The sequence below is a fragment of the Cotesia glomerata genome, linkage group LG2 (assembly GCF_020080835.1).
Source record: "Cotesia glomerata isolate CgM1 linkage group LG2, MPM_Cglom_v2.3, whole genome shotgun sequence".
NCBI lineage: Eukaryota > Metazoa > Arthropoda > Insecta > Hymenoptera > Braconidae > Cotesia > Cotesia glomerata.
Genome location: NC_058159.1, coordinates 2,059,730 through 2,084,518, shown reverse-complemented (window position 1 = coordinate 2,084,518; position 24,789 = coordinate 2,059,730). Strand labels below are relative to the sequence as shown.

Sequence of the window (24,789 nt, the reverse complement as noted above, 5' to 3'; positions counted from 1 at the left end):
CTAATCAAAACTACTCGATATTTAATTTAAACTTAAATTGATTTACTTACCGACCTTTTATTTACTTTTATTCCTTATTTGTTATTGCTTTTTGCTGCTCAGTCTATTTTTTAAGTACGTTTACTACTCAATTTGAATGGATTTGTGTACATTTGGACATCGGGTGTCGCAGGTCCCTGGAGCGTAGAAGCTGGAAATTGCCGTACGCTCCGGAGTCAAGAGTATTCACGACGCTAGTTATCGAACGTCGGGACGAACGAACGTTGTGTCGTACTACTGCGAGCCAGAGAACCAACCGGTGCTGAGTATGCTTGTAGGATGCGACGTGAAACGGAAACCGATTCTATCCATTTTACGCGCGAAAGAGCACCAAGAAATTTTAACGTTGGAAAATCAATCGTTAATCCCAGACGGTGTGTTCCTTTTTTTTTTTTTTATTTCTATCGTTTATTTTTTTTTTGTAAATTGTTTCGAGGGATAATTTCCTTTGTATTATTGAATTTTCAAAAACTCTATTGTTTACGGAGTACTAAACTGATTTAGTAACAAAATTTTTATTCATTTATTTGGGAGAAACAAATATTTTGTGCCCATCAATATTATTTGTTACAGTTTAATAAATGATTTCTTTATATGAACAAAGCCTTATTGCATGGAAATAAATATTTATTTCCATCAAATAATATTTAGTAACAGGTACTAAATGTTTCTTTGGCAAGTATTATCGGTAGGTGGCTATGCTTTAATTCCAATGTATATGTGATACATAACCTATTCACTGACTTAGATTATTTTATTCAGCTCGATTTTGGGAGATTTATTAAACCTTTAAAAACACACATACTCCCAATAAATATCTTCTATTTATGTCTTTTCTCAGTGGAGTTTAGTTTAAATTTTACAATTTGTCTATTATTGATATTTTAAAAACTTGTTCAATTTTAAATTTTATAAATGTCTCAAACAAAAAACTATAGTTAAATGAGATTTTTTTCTTTACAATACCTTATATTTTTACTTAAAATTATTTTTTTTGCCCTCCGGGCGAGAAGAGTGGCAACTTTCGTCCCGCTGCGCTAAACTAAGTTGCCGCTTTCCACCTTCGTCGGACAAAAATAGTACACACTCCTCGGGTAGTAGGTAAGAAAGCCCCAGATCACATGTTTGTTGACCGCGGCTTCGCCTGGGCCAACAATCACATGTGCTCTGAGACATTCTTACTTTACTTCCCTAGGTATGCTCAATATACTATATTTTAATTATTTCGATTTATTTTAAGTTAAAAAGTTAGGTTACACGCTAAAATTAGTTAATTAATTTCTTTGAGACCAATAAACGATTTATTGCGTAGCAATAAATCATTTGTTAAATACTACTAAATATTTGTTTGGTGGAACTAAATGAGCTTTAATAAATGATTTAGTACCTATTACTAAATATTTGGTAATTAAAGGTTTGTTACTAAATCATTTAGTATCTGTTACTAAATCTTATTAAATAGAACTAAATCCTTCTATCAGTGCAGTAAAAAATTTTGCGTCAAAAAATTTAGTGTTAAATATTTAACACTTTTATGTGTAAATTCAACATTTACTCTGTTAAATCAACACAAGAAGGAGTACTTGCGTGATCTTTTCGTTGAAGAAGCTGATGTTCGACGTTCAAATCGTTTGGCTGCAAAAAAGTACACCTCCTTTGAACTACCTCTTTTCACCACAAGCTTCTTGGAGAAATCTTTTTTAGTAACTGTAATAAGGTTTTGGGAAGAACTTCCACGCGAAATCGTAAATTCAAGTAGCTTGCAAGTCTTTAAAAAAGAAGTTTTCAATTACTTATTAAATCTCGATAATTAAAACGACGTCAAATAAATCACAAATTTGAGCTTAATTACTCTAAAGATTGAAAATTAAAATGGATAAAATCAGTGCAATTGCAGATTTATTATGTTGAGTTATCATCTGAGTTGATGATATCAAAATATTTTATTTTTAAATTATTATTTTCTGTATTAAGTCTTTAGTTGAATATGTTTTTATTATATTTATATACGAATTGTTTAAAATAATTTTGTGCAATACATTATTATGTACTCACAGAAACAAAAATTGTCTTCTTGTAAAATTGTTATAGTATGTAATAGAAATTGCCATTTGGCCTGTGCCTTGGCATTAATAAATAAATAAAATCTAAATCTAAAAAAAGAAAGTATTAAATATTTAACATAAAAATTTTTAACACAAAATTTTCTGACGCAATGACGCAAAATTTTTTGTGTAAGAAATTTTGAACAAAAATTTTTTACTAAAGAAAATTGTTCAGCTGTATAACTTAAAAATTATCTTGACTCAAAACTTTCCTCTCTAATCAATTTAATTTATTATTCCCCTACCATAAAAAATCAAAAAAACTGAAGTCCATCCAAATTAATGGACAAAATCCATTCGTCCGTTAATTGCTATCCTCGAACCCCAAGAAATCCAGCGCAATTGAATATAAAACAGCTCTCCCACACCAGAACTCGCAATTGCATTTCGTATTGGTCGAAAAAGCATCAACCGGTACCAAAGCAACAAAGCAACACTTTACGGTGTCGTTAAAAAGAAATACCCGTAGTTACGGAAGAACGGACTGGAAACTGCAACACTGAACGTATGAGTGCAACATTATTTAAACATGAATTTTCTGGATGCACATCCTTCACCCTTCGCCATTTATTGACTTGTCCCACACAAAATCTATACTATACTATACATAAATATAAGTATATAAGTGCATAAACATGTGTGTTATCTCACATTGATTCGCATCATCGAAGCCAACTTTTATGCTCGCTGACATGGAACACCGGATCAAGATTGGATATTTCAATTTCCGTGTTGTACCTTCAGTCCTACGCGCTTCGATGACCATCTTGCAGTAAACTCCTCCGTAAAAAATCTAATGTACTTATTTTTATCCTCAATTCTGCCGTAATTGTTGCAGTTTTTTTTTTGTTTTTGCTGCACTCAAAATTACCAAGTGTCAGCGTCAGGTTTGGTTTTTGGTTTTGGCTTGACTGTATACATGCTATACATAATATAGCACCATGAACCTTGAATAAAGTTATTTACTGCCTAGTCATACCGCAAAATTAGTGATACGCCACGCTGGTGATGAAAAGTGGCGGTAACTTTTGCCACATGTGATTTTATGGGTTGCGGTGAGGTTAGTTAATCCCTCAGTTGACGGGTGGAAGAATGGCGCCCAAAGAGAACGGAGGAAAGACGCCCGGCATTATACGGAAGAAAGAATGTAGGATTTTTTTTAATCAATCAAAAACTGGCGCAAACTTTTCCGCAAGTGAGTTGTAGGCCAAAGGCTTTACGGTTTTTGCCTTAAGCAAATGCCAAGATTTGTGCCAGGTCGGGTCAAAGAACCAGGTGTCGACCAATCAGAATAAAATTACTATTTTATTATTATTACATTTATTTAAATATTAACATAAGGGAGTATATACTATGCGTGTAAGGAACAACTATTGCAGAGCCTGCAGACAAAGAGCGCATAAGCTTTGTTGTCACGTTACACGAGCTATTTCCAGAGAACATAATAATGCAAGAGTGTTTGCATTTATATAAATACTTATATGTATGGATTTATGCAACGATATTTTAAATTCCACTTTGTTGTGAGCTATAATTTAATATTATTATTCTATTGAGTCAATTAAAACATTTTCTTTATCGCCGGCTCATTTGCATAATAAATCTTTTTTATGCTATTCAAATTTATATATTTATTATGTATTCATGCAGGTTTGCAGGGTAAATAGCTGGATAATTTTTTCTAATGTCGGATTATTTTTACGCTATTATTCATTGGGTGATTTTTTTTTTGTTTCAGAGTACGGGTCGAGTATTACGTGAATGAAAACACTTTCAAAGAACGGCTTCAATTGTATTTCATAAAAAATCAACGATCAAGTAAGTCTTATTTTTCAAATGGTAAATTATATATTTTTAGTATTGTTTTAAAGATTGTATACAATATTTATATCAAGCTACACTGATAGAAGGATTTACTACGGAGTACTGAACTAAAATTTAGTAAGAAAATTTTTATTCATTTATTTGGAAGAATCAAATATTTTGTACCCATCAATATTACTTGTTACAGTTTAATAAATGATTTTTTTATATGAACAAAGCCTTATTACATAGAAATAAATATTTATTTCCACCAAATAATATTTAGTAACATGTACTGAATATTTCTTTGGTAAGTATTGTCGGTAGATGGCTATGCTTTAATTCCAATGTTTATGTGATACATAACCTATTCACTGACTCAGATTATTTTATTCAGTTCGATTTTGGGAGATTTATTAAACCTTTAAAAACACACATACTCCCAATAAATGGCTTCTATTTATGTCTTCTCTCAGTGGAGTTTAGTTAACATTTTTCAATTTGTCTATTATTGATATGTTAAAAACTTGCTTAATTTTAAATTTTATAAATGTCTCAAACAAAAAAATATATAATATAATGAAATTTTTTTCTTTATAATACCTTATATTTTTACCCAAAATTTTAATTATTTTGGTTTATTTTAAGTTAAAAAGTTAGGTTTCACGCTAAAATTAGTTAAAAAATTAATTTCTTTGATACCAATAAACGATTCATTATGTACCAATAAATCATTTGTTAAATACTACTAAATATTTATTTGGTGGAACTAAATGGGCTTTAATAAATGATTTAGTACCTATTACTAAATATTTGGTAATGAAAGGTTTGTTACTTAATCATTTAGTATCTGTTACTAAATCTTATTAAATAGAACTAAATCCTTCTATCAGTATACAGCTCCAAAATTCATTGACTAAAAAACTAAGCCATTCCCCAATTTGTCATACAAACGCTAAAAAAATTGTTTTATACAATAGATAAGAAAAAAATTCGACTATTATGAATCACGATCCATGATATTTTACAATTATCCAGCAGTTTATCACAGCGAACAAACGATAAATATAATATCAGAAAAAATCCCGGTTGGAATGATTGAATGCAGGTATTCCAATCAGGAGATAAACGTGCCGCTCTTCCGCGAATTTTAACAGTTTTATCTTTTAAAACTAGAGTATACAAAAGTCTATAACTATATCTGCATTTATATGCCAATATATCCGAAATCGGAACGGCACAAAGACTAAAATTCCAAATTTTCGCAATATTATTTCTTTTTACCGGCGTAAAAACAAAACCATACGTAAATCTTTTGATGTCCGATACAGTGACACGGTAGAATGCGCAGAATTTGCCCAAAGGCCATGTGACTAAACAATATATAGAATGTATAACCTTTACACGAATATACAAGAGGTCAATGAGAGGTCAACAGAGGAGGCGGAGAAGGAGACGGAAATAGTAGGTTGACCATGCCGGTGTGTAGTTATGAATTTGTACACCTAAATCACAAAGGAACTTTGTATTATGTGGTCTACCAATACCTTTTCAATCAAGTTTCACGTGCTCTGAACACACATTTATATTAATTAGGTCTAATGCCGTACATTTATAATTTAACGGGACAGAAATTCAAATACAATGCGTATTATAGCCTAAAGCGATTGTAGGTCCTTTGCAATGCTGCTCCAATTAATCCCTACGGATTTTTGATCATCGTTATCATGATTACGAGTTAAATTACAACTTCTTTGGCTTGATGATTTTTAGATATTGTTAATCATTATTATATTCAATTTCGGTACTTTTGAAATTTATTTTTTATATAATATTTCTATGGCAGGATTAATTAGTAATAATTTTATGGAAAATATAGAACGGAAAAAAATTATGGAACCAACAAACTATCACTGATAGAAGGATTTAGTTCTATTTAATAAGATTTAGTAACAAACCTTTCATTACCAAATATTTAGTAATAGGTACTAAATCATTTATTAAAGCTCATTTAGTTCCACCAAACAAATATTTAGTAGTATTTAACAAATGATTTATTGCTACTCAATAAATCGTTTATTGGTATCAAAGAAATTAATTTTTTAACTAATTTTAGCGTGTAACCTTACTTTTTAACTTAAAATAAATCGAAATAATTCAAATAAATAATTTCAAGTAAAAATATAAGGTATTGTAAAGAAAAAAATCTCATTTAATTATAGTTTTTTGTTTGAGACATTTATAAAATTTAAAATTGAACAAGTTTTTAAAATATCAATAATAGACAAATTGTAAAATGTAAACTAAACTCTATTGATAAAAAACATAAATAGAAGCCATTTATTAGGAGTATGTGTGTTTTTAAAGGTTTAATAAATCTCCCAAAATCGAGCTGAATAAAATAATCTTAGTCAGTTAATAGGTTATGTATCACATAAATATTGGAATTAAAGCATAGCCATCTACCGACAATACTTGCCAAAGAAACATTTAGTACCTGTTACTAAATATTATTTGGTGGAACTAAATATTTATTTCCATGCAATAAGGCTTTGTTCCTATAAAGAAATCATTTATTACACTGCAACAAATAATATTGATGGGTACAAAATATTTGTTTCTCCCAAATAAATGAATAAAAATTTTGTTACTAAATCAGTTTAGTACTCTGTACTAAACCCTTCTATCAGTGTATTCAAAATTACTCAAAAAACTTACAATAAAAAATATATTATCATAAAAACATATATAAAATCGTGAAAAGACACAAATTTAGGTCAAGACCTTTCCAAAAATACAAAATACAAAATGTTGCTTTTTTTCTTAATTATATAGAATAAATAGAACGCATTAAATCTTAATGAGGCTCATAAGTTAATATACAGGCTGTTTTATAAACGAAACTCTTTTCTGTTTTAAAAGGTTTGAGGATACGAGTCGCAAACCTCTTCTTCAAGTTGCTTACCTGCATTCTTTATATATTCCGAGTTGTTACTGACAACGTTCCTACATTCGCAGCATGGTAAGTTCAACCAATTACGGTGTTACCGTGTTCAGCCTTCCGGCATTGAAAAATTCTCTTTGTATTTTTCTATAAAGATTTTTTATGACAAAAAGTTAGAGTCGTGTTAAAAAACCGCTGTAGAATGTTTTAAAAAACCGCTGTAGAATGTTTTTTTTTATTTTTGAATTTCGATAAAAAAATGTAAACAAAAGTAATTGAATTTTTGGTACGGTTGATTCAAAAAATGCAATTTTGTATACGGGCAGTTACGGGTGCGAAGCGGGAAACAAGTCGGACATTCTGGCGTCACAAATGCTCACAGAGGAAGCATTTCAAGAGCACCCGACCATCAACTGGGACGCTATTCTGTGGGTGAGACGACCTCTGGAATTGTGGGTCGTCCAGGTGATTTTGGCGATCGTATCACTAACCGAGGCACTATTACTCGCTTATCTCGGATACAAGGTATGTCGCTTCACTGTTATCTCATTTTTTCATCACCATCACCATCGCCATCATCTATCCCAGCCGCTGTACCGCTTTCGCCATATATGATGCATGATATATATCATACAATATATAAAAAATTAATAATTTACAATTTTATTAATTCAAATATTTTTTTTTTTAATTATTTAAATCCAATTTTTGACTCGGGTTGCAATTTTAATTGATATTAAAAAATTTTATAATTCCATGTCATAAAATTTTTTTACAAAAATTTAATTTACACCCAACATCCATACTAATAAATGGAGAGCCGGTTTTTTGTCCGGTTATACTGCGAAAACTACTGAACCGATCGGAATAATACTTATACCATAAGATGCAGCGTGTTTCGGAGAAGGTTTTAGTTTAGTATATGATATGTTGGTGATTACTTATCCGGAAGCTATATTTTTTTGACTTAGAAATAATGAATTTTTATTGTAACTAAATTTATTCTATTCGATTGTCATTTGTTTAAAATAAATTTTTTAATTCTATTGGTTATGTTTATATACTAGGCAGATTTCTTCACTTATGAGATCTGCAATTTCTTTAACTAAAACTTTCAATGCTCATTAAAAATTTTTTTTTCATATCAATTATTATTCATTTTTGTAAGAACGACACGGGAATGTTATAATGATTGCACATTAAAAGTTACAATGAATATTAGCTAGAATAATTACATGGATAAAAGGTGCATGCCAATTTGATAAAATTGGGAATCTGTGCCAGTCAAAACAATACTCTAATTAAATTTCAAGTCTAGATCTAAAAATGCAATTCTATAAAGCGCCTAGCGGAGCGGGCTAGAAACAGCTAGTAAATCTTTATGATGTTTAGCAGAACTAATTACGAATTAATTCCTCCGCGAACTATAAAAAAGTTTATTTCACTGAAAATTAATGTTCCATATATAGTTGTGGATACAAATAAAAGCTGAGATGGAAGAAAACAAATTTAGATATTTTGTTACCAATCATAATTACAAATTCATTAAGTGTAACACTATACAACATATTATATATATGTATTATACAGATATTCCATGTTAATAAACCAGGAATATTAATCCAAAGTTTCACGCTTCCATAAACATTTTAACTGAAATTCTGATAGCTTGTGATTTTACTACCAGGTTTATTAGATAGTCCAAATTTTCATCGCAGATGGATTCTGTTTACGTTTAAAGTACATCCTGCATACATACATAAATACACCCTCATATATACAAGTGTATATCTATATGTCTATGGATGTATATTAATACATATCTGTCTAGGGATGTAGCCTTAGAGTGGACGATTTGCAAAGTTCTCGTCTACCAAAACTTTAAATTATCGATGATAGTGGATCTCTCTGGTGGAATATAAGTGTATATAGTTTCGATAAGCAGGATTTGCTGTTCAGTATAACCAACTTATCTTCTCTCGGATATTTTAATTGTGAATTCAATATGTAGGAAGAAGTACTACCAAAATTTGTTGACAAAACTTTACGAGGTTGCGTTAAAAATTTTAATCACTTGCAAACTAAATCATCTTTGCTTTATATGTTCTTCATGCTTTAGGAGTGTAGAAATATATTGTGGAACTTTCCAGTCGTTAAAATGAATGCTCTAACTCACAAAATTAAATTTTATTGCGAGCGTTAAGTTGAGTAGAGAAATGATAACTAAGAAACAATTTTCCGTGATTTCGGCGACATTACATTTTTCCTATTCGTTATTTTAATAATTTAATTCAGTCCTAATTTCTTTCGATAATAAAAATAATTTTAGTTTTAATGAAAAATTTTTCATTGTAAATTATAAATATATCAAAAATGAAAATAGAGAAAAAAGGTAATTAATTTCAACGAAAGTTAGTCGATGTAAAAATTTCATAAAAAGTTAATCGAGTCGAAGATTGATAAAGACACACTGAGCAATTTAAAAGTGTATTTCAAAAGCACTCTATTCTAACAGTTTAATTGAATAATGTCCATAAGGGAAATTAATTACAGTGTAGAGCGAAGTTAAGTAAAACACTAAATAATTTTTAGATTCTCTTAGCTGTATGTAATGCAAGTAATCTAATTTTAGATTTCCATCGGATCTTATTTTCACTTAACGTTCTTCTTTATTTCTCGCTTGCAGGAAAATCATTAACAATCTATGAAAAGTTTTCTTATATGGTGACGTAAGGCTCCAAAAATAATTTTTGTTTTCTCTAAAAAATTTTTATGTCAATTGACATATTTTATTTAACAAAAATTAGTTGAATATTTGATTAAAATAAAATTCAGTATCACATAATCGTTTTAAGAGAGTCAGTAGAATAATTTTTACTTTGTTAATTAATACCTCAAAATTTAACTCTCTTATAATGAGACAATTTAGTGATCATTCGCCACCTGTCGGATATTTTCAAAACTAAATTTGTTTAAAAAATCATATACGAACGTATTAGAAAATTTTTCCATGAAAAGAATATAAAATATGTTTAATAAATGTATTGAAAATATTCTATTGCTTAAAATAAACTTTTCGATATATTTTAATTATAGTAAAAATTTTTAAAATATTTAAAAAAATTAATCAAAAGTCAGGTATTAAAATTACATATTTACAGTTTGTATATAATTTTTTTTCTTATATTTATAAGTTTAATATAAATTTTTTCCTTGAATAAATAAAAGCTTTAAAAAACTCTTTTTATGTTTCCTTCAATTTGCAAGCAAGCAATAATTATAATTACAACAAAAAGTAAATAACTAAAAGAAAGTCTCAAAAATTCGTTGATTGAACTCATTTTGATTGACTCAAAGCTTACGTAAAATTGATAGAAGCAAATAAAGATGCAGTGATGTATAAAGTACAAACATAATTAGCATAGCAAATAAAAATCAGAGTTCAAATAAAACCTAGACCTTTAAAAATGATAAACTTCTAAGAAAAAACCTATATATTTATAAGGTGTTTACATTATTGACTAGAGCACAGTCGGAATTTATTTTTATAGAAGTGTGTTCACCGTTATACGTTATGTGTTTTCGGTTTCGGTAAATCTTGGTAGTCTCTTTCTCTCTTTAGGTCTAAATCTGGACTTTTTGCTCGTGCGATTGTAAAAAAAGCTTTGAAGGATATAAGAGTCCTATCTAAACAGCTGGCTTCAAAGAATAAATTCCTTATCTTGCTTTTCTATATTTTTTACTGTACTCGACTCCTCCGATCTCCAATGGGTTTCTATATTTTTTGATTCACTTTTTGTGATGCTCCTTTTTATCTCACACACTTACTGGTTTACTTGGTATTCCATTCGGCAGCCACTCATAAGACACATTGAGCTCCGAGACACACTGTGCTTTAGTTGTTTGTCTATGTATACGTGTGAATTCCTTGTTGTTGGCGAATTTATGGCAGGGCGTGTGTATTATACGGGAAGACTAAGTGGCTTCGGTTTATTTTCAAGGATGTCCCGTCGGGAAGTGCTTCAATCTCAATCTAGATGACGATCATTAGTCGCTCTGCATTTCCTGTGAGATTCTTTCCACAATGGATCCTCGTGTGATTCCATCCTCGATTTATAAAGGCAAATACCTTTGTTGAAGATATTTTAGTGATAAATTACGTAGTTAGTATAAGGACAATTATTATTATTTTATAAATCATAAAACTTGCTAGCTTAACTTCCGTAAAAAATTCAATAAAATAGATATTCATGTATTTTCTAAAATGTTTTTACGTTTTTCATAAATTTAATAATTTTATTTAATTTAATGTTTTTTTGAAACTTAAAAAATTCATTGCTAAGCAAAAAAAAGTTTTTTTTTGGTTATTTAGTGTCTCAAACTTAACTCTCTAGTAGCGAAACGGTTTAGCCATCATGCGCCATCTGTTGAAATTTCTTAAAACTAACTTTTACACTGATAGATGGATTTAGTTCTATTTAATAAGATTTAGTTTTTGTTCAAAATTTTGTGTTAAAAATTTTTATATGAAATATTTAATATTTTTTTGTGTTAATTTAACAGAATAAATGTTGAATTTACACATAAAAGTGTTAAATATTTAACACTTTTGTGTTGTATAACACAAAAATTTTTAACACTAAATTTTTTGACGCAAAATTTTTTACTGCACTGATAGAAGGATTTAGTTCTATTTAATAAGATTTAGTAACGGATACTAAATGATTTAGTAACAAACCTTTCATTACCAAATATTTAGTAATAAGTACTAAATAATTTATTAAAGCCCATTTAGTTCCACCAAATAAATATTTAGTAGTATTTAACAAATGATTTATTGCTACGCAATAAATCGTTTATTAGTATCAAAGAAATTAATTTTTTAACTAATTTTAGTGTGTAACCTAACTTTTGAACTTAAAATAAATCGAAATAATTAAAATAAATAATCCTAAGTAAAAATATAAGGTATTATGAAGAAAAAAATCTCATTAAATTATATTTTTTTGTTTGAGACATTTATAAAATTTAAAATTAAACAAGTTTTTAACCTATCAATAATAGACAAATTGAAAATTGTAAACTAAACTCCACTGAGAAAAGACATAAATAGAAGACATTTATTGGGAGTATTTGTGTTTTTAAAGGTTTAATAAATCTCCCAAAATCGAGCTGAATAAAATAATCTTAGTTAGTGAATAGGTTATGCATCACATAAACATTGGAATTAAAGCATAGCAATCTACCGACAATACTTGCCAAAGAAATATTTAGTACCTGTTACTAAATATTATTTGGTGGAAATAAATATTTATTTCCATGTAATAAGGCTTTGTTCATATAAAGAAATCATTTATTAAACTGTAAAAAATAATATTGATGGGTACAAAATATTTGTTTCTCGCAAATAAATGAATACAAATTTTGTTACTAAATCAGTTTAGTACTCCGTACTAAATCCTTTTATCACTGTATTAAAATATTACTCAATACAATCCCAAAATCTATGACAGATAATTTTGCTAGCTGCAATTTTTCGATGCAAATTCCTTTGATAATTTTTCGACATATAATATATTCAGATAGAGCCATCAACAACGGCTTGTCGGCCTTTGTTCTAAATCTCGCGAATCAGAGTTGCCAGCATAGGTAACATATCTGAAAGCCCGAGAATAAAGTACCAACCCATCATCGCTATCGACACTGCACGGCTATTAAAAAAGTCTCGGATTTTATATACAGAGCAGTGGAAGCAGGAAAGGAATAGTGGTGCGGTAGTGGTATAGTACCACTATGATGAGATTGCTTTTCCACGATATCACGAGCTGTTGAAAAGCCATCGGTAATTCAAGTGGAATCCTGCACGTACAGGCGATAGAACGATAACTCGTCTCGGTAAAAACGTCTTTCGCTGGGGCTCTTCACTCTTTTGCAACCAACTACCATCACCACTTCCCCGACCTCGACCGGCAAGCACTTCCACTCATACTTCTGCTTCTACATCATCATCATCATCGTCTTGCTGTAGTTTTGATATCGCGGCTGAACTCGTATAAGAGCATGCACAGTACCCTAGTCCCAACTCGGAGAAGTTCACAAGTAAAAGGTTAAAGAGACGTAGCAGGAGCAGTAGCAGTATGTAGTACCCAGGGGAACTTATAAAGCCTGTTCAACGAGTTACGCTTTCCGCTGCTTCTGAGTGTACTCAGTACCATCAACCTCCAGCAAAATAAAATGAAATAAAATAAAATACCGAGGAGGATAAAACTGCCAGCCATCGCTGAAGCCGAGAAGGAAAGTGCCTACTACTCACTAAAATCTCCTTCTATTTCTTATATGGTAAAACGTTGGCTCACCTTATTCGGATACTAAGTAACAGGATTGGTTCTTCGTTCTTGCTTCTTGGATTTTTGAGACCACCGAGCTGATTTTACCCTTTTCAACTATGTCGGCACCTTTATACCTCCGCCGCTCCTTTAAAATTGCATTTGCCAAAACCTATTTTGTTTTATATACTTTGCTCTCCTTTCTTTAGATATTTATGGACAGAAATTTAGGTTAGAATTTTATATTTTTCTGAATTAAAAGTTCGGGATCAATGATCAGGTCTTAATAAAATTTTGGCAATTTATTTATTTCACGATCATTTGAAATTAACGTATTGTTTTAATCAATTTCGTGGCAGGTTTATGATAATAGTCGGCCATCTATTTATAATAATAATTCTTTCTATTGAATAAAAAATGTTTTTTGGTTCAATTTTTCATACCTTTGTCTTTAAAATTTGATAATTAATAATTTTTTTCTCTGTAATTAATTTCATCAGATAGTTTCAAAATTCAGAAAGTACAAAAATAATAAAGACACTAATCATTATCACTAAAATTGCATTTGCCAAAACCTATTTTGTTTTATATACTTTGCTCTCGTTTCTTAAGATATTTATAAACAAAAATTTAGATTAGAATTTTCAATTTTTCTAAATTAAAAATTCCGGATCAATGATCAGGTCTCAATAAAATTTCAGCAATTTATTTATTTCCCGATCATCTGAAATTAACATTAATTTTTATCAATTTCGTCGCGGATTTATAATAATTAGCCATATATTTATAATAATAATTCTTTCTATTAAACAAAAAATGTTTTTCGGTTCAATTTTTCATACCTTTGTCTTTAAAATTTGACACCTAATTAGATAGTATCAAAATTCAGAAAGTAAAAAAAAATAAAGACACTAATCATTATACCCCTTCTAGCAAAATGAATATTAATATAAATAGACAAGACGTTGCATCTAAAATCCATAACCCAGAGCCAAAATTACTGACAGATGTAAAATTCACAAGCATATTCTCCCAACATACTTACAGGCTCATCAACAAAGCACAAACAATGTGTTCTCATGTACATCACCATCAACAACCCTGCCACATATTTACGAGATTTAATATCCAGTGTTCAGCGGCATTATTAAGCTCTCGAGCTCTTCCTCAAGCACAATTTATACAAGCGTTTATCCGAAAGTGTTTTTACCCTTATTAGTAGCCGTGCATACCTCAGTAAACATCGTTACTGAAATTTCACGACCATTGGGCATGTAATTCCTTAAAGATCTCCTACCCCTGATTTACTATCTTGAAATTCACAGCTTTGTCTACCAGCTGGTATAATGGCCTAAAGTCTAGATTCTCAGACAAGACGAAAGACAGAGAGTTAAGACTGGAGTAGAACAGAGACCCCGGAACCGTAGAACTTTGTGGCTGTTTATTTCCTGAAGCGTGAAGCTACTGAAACAAGCTGGAATGGCGATGGTTGATGTTCTCTTGATATGTTGTTCTGTACTTGTGAGCTTGCTCTTGGACTCACGGCTTGCGTTGTATATCTATAGCGAGAGCAGAGGTACAAAGGTACTAACAACCTTATATCTCTAGAGCCAAGATGATGGTTGACTTGTGTATAAAATGTTGTGGAGAGATACAGAATCTCAGGCGTAACTTACTCGGCATTCGACATTAATCCTCTTTTACCTGTCTATTTCTCAAAGCCTGGTCTTGTATTGGATCAAGTGCTTTACTTATTGTTCCTGCTCTCGTATAAATTATGTTTTATTGCTTACTCGGCAAACACTCATCATAGAGAGCTTCGTGCTCTCAAATTTTATTCTTTTTTCATCCGATATATCTAGTTTTTTTCACATAATACATTCTAATAAAATTATCAAGGGTTTTTTTTTGCAGAAAATATTTTTAAAAAATGATTTTTATAATCAAAAAAAACAAAATACTCTCCTGGTAATTTCAAAAATTTTTGCACGCCTCATAAGCGAAGCGGATAATGTTGTGCTCTACAGTTGTCTTTTATAGTAGAATCTAGTAAAATTTGTACTAGTAGATTCAATTTTTAATTAACCGGTGAAAAAATTCTCTAAGATGCGCGTTTATAATTTTTTGACTAAAAGTAGTGTTAAAAATTTCCAACAGGTGGCGCATGGTCACTGAACCGTTTCCTTATAAGAGAATTAATTTTGAGGTATTAAGGTATAAAATAAAAATTATTTTTTAGACTCCCTGAAGAAGCTAATTTAACATTCATTTTTAGTTTAGTAAATTACTGAACTAATTTTGCACGCCTCGTAAGCGAAGCGGATGAGGTTGTGCTCTACACTTACCTTACAAAAATCAAGCGATTTCTTGAACTAAAATTGTCTCTATTTATTTTCTATCGCACTTGTAGAACAATATTTACATATAAATGTAATGGAAAAACACTAGTTTCAACACTTATGATATTTTTAAAAAACATTTTGCTTTTTAAATAAATAAAAAAAATGTTTAAAAAAATTATTTCGTGGACGTCCGGCTGTCAAATGTATGTATGAAAGTAGCTAAGCAGGGAGGGTTTGACCCCCTGATAAAGTAGATTTCAGTAGTACTGTTGTTGGTGTTTCTGCGATATCGAAGGTCGTTTTTTGTGTTCTTTTTTACCGACTGTTAAGGATTGGCATCGATTTGTTGATCGATTTTTACCGTTGGGGATTATCATCGATTTAGTGATCGATTTTTACCAACTGTTGGGGGATTATCATCGATTTGTTGATCGATTGTTTGAGGTCAAAATGCTACCTTGAACGAAAAGAGATAACTTCATATAACTTCACATAATTTTACATTATTTCAGTCGAATCGTGCAAGAGATAACTTCACATAACTTCATGTAATTTCACATAATTTCAATCGATTCGTTCAAGAGATAACTTCACATAACTTCATGTAATTTCACATAATTTCAGTCGATTCGTTCAAGAGATAACTTCACATAACTTCATGTAATTTCACATAATTTCAGTCGATTCGTTCAAGAGATAACTTCACATAACTTCACATAAATCGTCGCATGAGTGAAGTATAAAATAAATTCAAATTCTTAGGAACAAAAATACGTAAATTTTAAGTATAATTAGTGATTTAAAAAATTACCTCAATCGTTTACGATTCATTGTAGAGTTACTGTTGAACGATACGTTATTCAAGTTTTTGGAACTTCTGTGTAATTTTTAACAGTTTTTGGTTTAATTTAAGTTTATCCACACAGTTTAAACAAGATACTTTTGGATACGCAGTTTTAAGTAAGTCGTCAATTAGATTTAGTTTATCCGCACAATGTGAACAAGATACTTTTGTATACGCAGTTTTACGTAAGTTGCCAGTTATTCCTATTAGTTTCTTGGTTATTTCAAGTCTTTCAGCACAATTTGAATAGTTCACTTTTCCGCGAGCAGCTTTAATCACCTCTAAATTTTTATGCCAATCAATAATTTTCCCAACAAATATCCCGATATCCTCAGGTGGAATGTCACCAAAATAACTTTCTATTAACTCGTCGAAATCGTCCCAGTAAGATGGCTGACTTCTGAGAAAGTCGCGTTCGATATCAGTCAATTTATCTTTTAGGCAAGTAAGTATAACTCCCCCACAAAGATCCCCTCCCAACTATGACGCCAAAAACAGGTTCAAACTTGTCGGATGACGTAAAAACATGATGTTATCGAAAGAGGAGGGGTTAAAAAACGTTAAAATTCACGATGACAACGCTAAAAAACAGGTGCAAACTTGTCGGATGACGTAAAAACATGATGTAATCGAGAGAGGAGGGGCTAAAAAACGTTAAAATTCAAAAAACTCTTACTTCATATCGATAAAACAGAACATCGTTCGGTATCAAACCGACTGTTAACAATACCCTGCAGTCGATAACATAGCGGCGTAAGTATCGAACTTTCTCGCATATACTTATACAACAAGTCATTTGAATATATACAAAATTCATCATCACATCAAATAAGTCCATATCACATCAACACCAAAGCTGATACACGGCAAAGGTATCAGCTCTGCTGTTGGGTGGTAGCATTTTGACCTCAAACAATCGATCAAAAAATCGATGATAATCCCCCAACAGTCGGTAAAAATCGATCACTAAATCGATGATAATCCTCAACAATCGATAAAAATCGATGATAATCCCCAACGGTAAAAATCGATCAACAAATCGATGCTAATCCCCAACAGACGGTAAAAAAAGAACACAAAAAACGACCTTCGAGATCGCAGAAACACCAACAACGACCTCGATAAGGCAGAAACCCAAATGTCGGTACTGCTGAAATCTACTTTATCGAGGGGTTAAACCCTCCTTGCTTAGCTACTTATGAAAACCGGCGTGGTCACGATAACTGCCGAAAAACTTAACTGATCAAGTCCATTTATTTTTTATACGCTTCAGTATGATTTAAAACTAAGTCCTTTCGATGATCACGGTCTAATTCAATGTAGTTTATTTATAATTAGCAATAAATTAAAAATCCACTAATCGTTTGTATATCTATATCTATGTAAATAATGTTCGTTTACAATTTCTTTTCTTTTCTGGGTGGACAATGGTGCGAAAGATTTAAAAGTATTTTTTGTATTTTATTCTAATCAATTTTATTATGAAAAATAAAATTATGAGGCGTGCAATTTTGGATTGTCCAAAATTTTTTTTAATTATTTATACCACCACAAAAATAAACTATTTACAGCGTGAAATAGAATTCCATGATGTTCTACCCTAGTTTTTACCCCAAGACTTTTTATTAAAAATTTTCTAAATATTTCGTTGTAGTTAATGAATAAATAGCGTGAATTTCACCGCAATATCTTTTTTATTGAGAGAAGAAAAAACAAAATAAAGCTCGGGAAATTATACGTGGAATTTAGTTTATTCGGAAACGTCCGTGATAAATATATAAGAAGATCGAAATGTCCAGATCTCAATTTTAAAATTTAACCGGAGCGAAATTTATAGGAGGAAAAATATGTAGGAGATAGTAAATATCTGTAGACATTTTCACGCGATCTTATCAGTAAGCATCGGGTACGGGTATCGTTGCAGGTGTCGGTGTCGGGAGTTGCATAGTTGCATGCTGTTCTCGGTATCATCTGGAATCCTTCACACGGACATTCGGGTTCTCTTCCTTTCCGTTTTCGCTTCTATTTCTTTTCGTTTGATTTCCCTCGTTCTTCATTCCCGGACAATATCTCGTGCTTCATTTTTATCTTTATTATTATCATTCTTATTATTGTTATTTCATCTCTACTTCATTATCCAGTGATACGGAAAAACTTATCTCCTTTATTATTTTAGTCATAAACAAAAAAAAGTAGTAAGCTCCGAAACTACGTCCTACAAATTGACAATATTCCGTTCTTTTGTTAACTCTCGCAGTAATAGCATTCGTTATCACCTTTTATCGATTTACTCCTTATCTATTCAAATCATTTTTCTATTTTTCTTTCTTCTTCCTCTTTACTAACTCTATTATTAAAAACTATTGTAATAAATTCAATAAGTCGACAAAATTTTAACTGAAATTACTGAATCAATAATCTTTTTTTTTTTATACTAAAAAAAAAACTATTTGCTCCAAAAGAAATATTTTTTATCCAAGAATAAAATTATTTTTAAGAGAATTGATTGTCTTGATTAAAGAATTTTTTTTCTTAACTTAAAATATTCTACATTTAAAGACAGAAAAATCATTTTTTACATAAATATTACAATGAAATATTTTAATTATTTAATTTTTTCAAGAAATAATAATATTTGTCTTATAAATATTTTTGATAATTATTAAAAATATATTTTTTGATGTCAAAAAAATTTTTTTTTCTTTAAGAATAATTTTCTTTATTTAAAAAATAAAAATATTTATTATTTTTAAATATTTAGATCAATTTGAATATCTTTAAGCAAGAGTGAAATTTTTTTTTTTAGTAAAAAAATGTAATAAATTCACTCTGTCTTAAAAATCTTTTTATTTTAAATTTCAGCATTAAAAAACAACTTATAAATCCTGAAAGTTTCTAACAAATTTTTGATGGACTTTTGATAAAACGGTAAATAATTAAAATTACTGACAATTCAATGGCTGTCACAAAGCAGATTACGATGGTAACAGACCCTGACAAAGGCGTAAAATTTAATAGACAACATTGAATTTGAACGGTAGCGGCATATTCCCTGCTCCCGACTCCCTAATTCAATAACCGAAATTTCACTATGAATCGCGGATCCCGAGATTCAATTTTCCATAGATGTCATGTATTTAAATTTATGCTGCTTTGCTTCAATGTAATTGCAACCCTAGTCCTAGTTTAGATGATACACATCTGGCTTTTATACTCGAAGATATTTAAATAATAATCGCACTCATAATTAGATTTTTAAGTGAAATATCTGGGTAAGTTGAGCTGTCTTTCTAACGTTCATAGGGAAATGTCTGGCAGCAACTACTGTCATTCCACTTCATTTTGGAGCTCGTTAACACCATTCCCTTCACAATAACGGTGAGTTTTTATTATGACTATAATTACAATTACTATTTTTTAACGTAATTTTAATTCACGGAAGCCAAAAAAAGCGATTTTTCAATCTTTTTTTGTTCAAGAAGCTTTTTCAATTATAATCAAAAATTAATTTTTTTTTAATTGATGCAAAAAAGGCAATAAAACTCAAGCTTTTTAATTTTCTAAAAAATTAAATATTATTTTGCCTTGGCATTTAAATTAAATAAATAAAAATAAATAAATTTTGATAAAAGAAAAATTCCAGAAATTTAAAGCATCAAAATTTAATTGAAAAAAATTTTTTTTTTATTTTTAAAACAAATTCTTTTTCTCATAGAAATTTTTTTATGAATCTATACAGAGAAAACAAGGTTCACTTGAGCCAAGAAAATATTTTTCTTCCTAATTATTATCTTGAGCAAAAAAAAATTTTTTTTTAACACAAGAAATTTCACTTATTCAAACAAAACTAATTCTCTTGCTTTAAGAAATGCGTATCTTGATCCAACAAAATTTATTTAAGTCAAGAAAATCTTGTTGTTTTGAAAAAATTCAGCCTCTTGCTCCAAAAATTTAGTTCTTGATTGAAATAAATTTTCTTGTCTTGAGAAAATTTCTCTCTCGCTCTAAAAAATTAAATATAAAGATAGAAGTAAATTTTCATTAATATTTTTATTAATTAACGTGTCAAATGGGAAGATCAAATAATATTTCATCATTTTTTTTCATTCAATATGTATAAATGCACCCTAAAATAATATAAAATGGGTATCAAATATTCAAGAAAAAAATTTTCTCAAGATGAGAAAATTTTTTTCTCAGCTGAAGTAGGTGGCGCTGCTTCCCTAAATTATCTAAAAATCTTGATCAATTATAAAAATTTATTGTATCAAGTATTATGATAATTTGAATTAAAAAAAAATGACTTCCACCAAGAGTAGAATTTCAAAAAACGTATCTTGATTCAAAAAAATTTATTTAAGTCAAGAAAATCTTGTTGTTTTGAAAAAATTCAGCCTCTTGCTCCAAAAATTTAGTTCTTGATTGAAATAAATTTTCTTGTCTTGAGAAAATTTCTCTCTCGCTCTAAAAAATTAAATATAAAGATAGAAGTAAATTTTCATTAATATTTTTATTAATTAACGTGTCAAATGGGAAGATCAAATAATATTTCATCATTTTTTTTCATTAAATATGTATAAATGCACCCTAAAATAATATAAAATAGGTATCAAATATTCAAGAAAAAAATTTTCTCAAGATGAGAAAATTTTTTTCTCAGCTGAAGTAGGTGGCGCTGCTTCCCTAAAGTATCTAAAAATCTTGATCAATTATAAAAATTTATTGTATCAAGTATTATGATAATTTGAATTAAGAAAAAATGACTTCCACTAAGAATAGAATTTTAAGAAAAATTTTTACTTCGGCCAACACAACTTCGGTCTTCCTTCAGGCACCCGAAAATTTTCTTGAGCTAAGAATTTTGCTCTCCGATCTTGAAAACTCAACTAAAAAATTCATTACATTGAAAATTGAGTTGAATAAAAAATTTGAATCTTCAGAAAAAAATGATCAAAGCGATAAATTCTTTAACTTTGTAAGTAAAAATAAAAGAGCTATTTTATTTATGGTATTTGAATAGAATTAACGTCAGCAAAAAGTAAATGTGTACCGAAGTATAGATAGAAAGTGGGATGCAGTTAGTTATAGTGACAGAAAATGTCAATGCAAACTGATATCTTTACACTGGTGTCTTAAGTACCAGTAGATGTTTACTATCGAGGACACTTGGCTCCAGGATGTCTCAAGTGCTTTACACCTCCCTCTCTTCTCTCCTGCTCCTTCTCTTTCTTCTCGAGCTCGTTACTGTCAGTGCATTACGTCACTCTATTATTGAAAATTAAATTGATATAGTTAATTCGACGTTTAAATGGAAAAATGCGTCGTGCGTTGATACGCTGATTAAATTGATAAAATAACAAAATAGAGGATAAGGGCAATTAAGTTGCTCGGTGACGCAGATAAATACGATTATAATATTCCATGTATTATGTACAGTGTATGATAAAGCAATATAACATATACTTCTTATCTTGTCGGATTAAACAACTACAACCTGGCTCACAGCTACCATAATGACGTTAAATTCAGTCATTATATTATCAGGGGAATTTAATTAGCTTAAGTCTATTATCCGTGACATAACTAACTGTAACTGACTCCTCTAATTATATTAAGTTATATATGTTATGTGCATATTTAATACTAAATGCTACTGAAGCTTTTAATATATTTATAAGTATTTATTTTTTTTAATAATTTAAATCTTTGGTCATTTTTATTAAATATTCAAATTTATGTTAAAATATGCTCTTACATTAAAAAAAAAAAATTAAATTGAATTCAGTGAAAAATCAGAAACCGAAAAATTTTAATAAAAGAATTATTAATTAGATAATTCTTGCTTGAATCAAGATGATTTAATTCTTAAAAAAAAAAAAATTTATCATAATAAATCAAGCAAAAATTTAACAATTCAATTTTTTAGTTTAATTTAAAATAATCTAATTGTTCCAAAAATTTTTTTGGTTCAAAACTTTGTCTCAAGTTATTATTTTTATTAATATAAATTAGCAACCTTGCATTATGTGACTGCCGTGACTTGTGAACTATAAATAAATAAAATTTTGCTTTATTAAATAATGACTTTTGTTAAATTGCACCGTACTTTCTTAAATATTGACGTTTTTAAAGATATAAGCTCTTCCCGGTGTTACAATCATCAAGAGCTTTCATTTGAGTACCCACATGCATTTTCATATATACATATATATAATATATATAAATATATGAAAAATTGATGTGGGTACTCAAATGAAAGGTCTCGATAAGTGTCACATCAGGATGAGCTTATATCTTTAAAAATGTCAATAGTTGACAAGATACAAGGTCATTTCTAAATTATTGATATTTTTAAAGATATAAGCTCATTCCGATGTTACACTCATCAAGAGCTTTCATTTGAGTATTCACATGCATTTTGATATATTTTTTATATATATAAATATATAATATATAATATATATAATTTATAAATATATATAATATATAAATATACAATATATAATATATAATATATAAATGTATAATATATATAAATATATGAAAAATTGATGTGGGTGCTCAAATGAAAGGTCTTGATGAGTATAACATCGGGATGAGCTTATATCTTTAAAAATGTCAATAGTTCACATGATACAAGGTCATTTCTTAATTATTGATATTTTTAAAGATATAAGCTCATCCCGATGCTACACTCATCAAGAGCTTTCATTTGAGTACCCACATGCATTTTTGATATATTTTTCATATATACATATATATATATATATATATAAATATATATATATATATATATATATATATATATATATATATAATATATAAATATATGAAATATATGAAAAATTGATTTGGGTACTCAAATGAAAGGTCTCGATGAGTGTAACATCGAGATGAGCTTATATCTTTAAAAATTTCAATAGTTCACAAGATACAAGGTCGTTTCTTAATTATGTTAAATTGCATTGTACTTTATCATATGACTATCCTTGACAGAAAATTTTTCTTATTCTTTTAATAATATAGATTTTATCTGGACCTAAAAATTTAATTTTTGAATAATTTGTACTGGACAATAACTGAATTAAAAAAAAAAAAAATAGAAAAACTATTTCTCCATTTAAAATGAACCAAAAATTTCTTGATTCAAATACTTAAAAGGATTAATTGTCTAAAATTGTTTTTACTGAATACAAAAATGTAACTTTGATTTGTTTTAATTAAAACAGCAGCATAAAATCAATTTTTGAATAAAGCACAAAATTTTTCTATTCACCAAACTTGCTGGAAAAATAAATAAATAAATATTCATAGCCGTTTTCTTTTCGATGATTATGATATCGACAGGTAATTTCCACGTGCTTTTGTCCCGGAAAAAGCCCGCTCGAAAGAACAGAACGTTTTGCTGTTCGTGTCATTTGGTTCGCAAACTATCAATGCTATTATATTTTATTTTATTATATTGTATTATATTATACTTACACAGTTTTTCCCACAAGTGCATACATTTATATTTTTATGTATCTATAAACACGTAGTAATAATCGTTTGTTCAGTGCAACGTTCGAACAAACAGCGGTAAAAAACCCAAATCCTCGGTTTCGTTTTATTAAAATGTCTTTCGAGATATCAAAATCCTCTTTATCCTCGACAAGTTGTGTATTGTATTTACATAAAAAGTAAGCGCTTGTTAACTATAATAACTTGGCAATCATAGAATGCAAATAAAATAAAATAAATAAATAGTTATATAAACAAATTGGTTTTTGAATGAATTAAATTAAAAACGTATCAATAAGCCTGAGCCAGTTAAATAATTCCAAGTGAATAATTAACCTTACTGATGATTTTAAATATTTTTATTGTTGTTTTAAAATTATATTCCATCCAATTTATTTAAATATTTTAAAATTTAATTTAATCCTCTATATTTTTGGAAAATAGACCGTATTATACGTATTACAGCCGATTAATGGTAAACATAATATTTGCAGTAGGATTAGTCGGCAAATACGTCAATAAAATCCACAGAGTTTATCTCTATGACAATTAATTATTTGGAGGGTGCTTTACTGTTTAGCTTTACGTATATGCATAAGTAGAGAGGGTATAGTGATTCACATCGACGTATAATACGATATTAATAGTACTATATAGGAGAATTTCATTTTATCCTTGTATCATAATTAAAATTTGTTCGAGTAAATAGCTGGTTACTGAAATTGAATTATAAAACTATTATTTTGCAGATACTCTATCCGCCGATGAGAAATTTATTTATACCCGTGTTTCTAAACTGCTGGTTGGCTAAACATTCACTTGAAAATATGTTTGTAAGTATAATAATAATAAAGTAATATTAATAATAATTATATATATTTTACTA

At 29.2% G+C, this 24,789-nt stretch overlaps 1 protein-coding gene across 3 annotated transcripts in view; it reads left to right on the top strand.

Annotated features, from left to right (window-relative positions):
• The window catches only part of LOC123259914 (potassium channel subfamily T member 2), a 123,706-nt gene that overhangs the window by 64,232 nt on the left and 34,685 nt on the right, over positions 1-24,789 (top strand). For all 3 annotated transcript variants that reach the window (XM_044720729.1, XM_044720731.1, XM_044720730.1), the window contains 5 exons: positions 3,883-3,962; positions 6,870-6,969; positions 7,218-7,416; positions 19,707-19,781; positions 24,653-24,736. In XM_044720729.1, the coding sequence (XP_044576664.1) occupies positions 3,883-3,962; positions 6,870-6,969; positions 7,218-7,416; positions 19,707-19,781; positions 24,653-24,736 (538 nt within the window). The remainder of the gene's footprint in view (positions 1-3,882; positions 3,963-6,869; positions 6,970-7,217; positions 7,417-19,706; positions 19,782-24,652; positions 24,737-24,789) is intronic.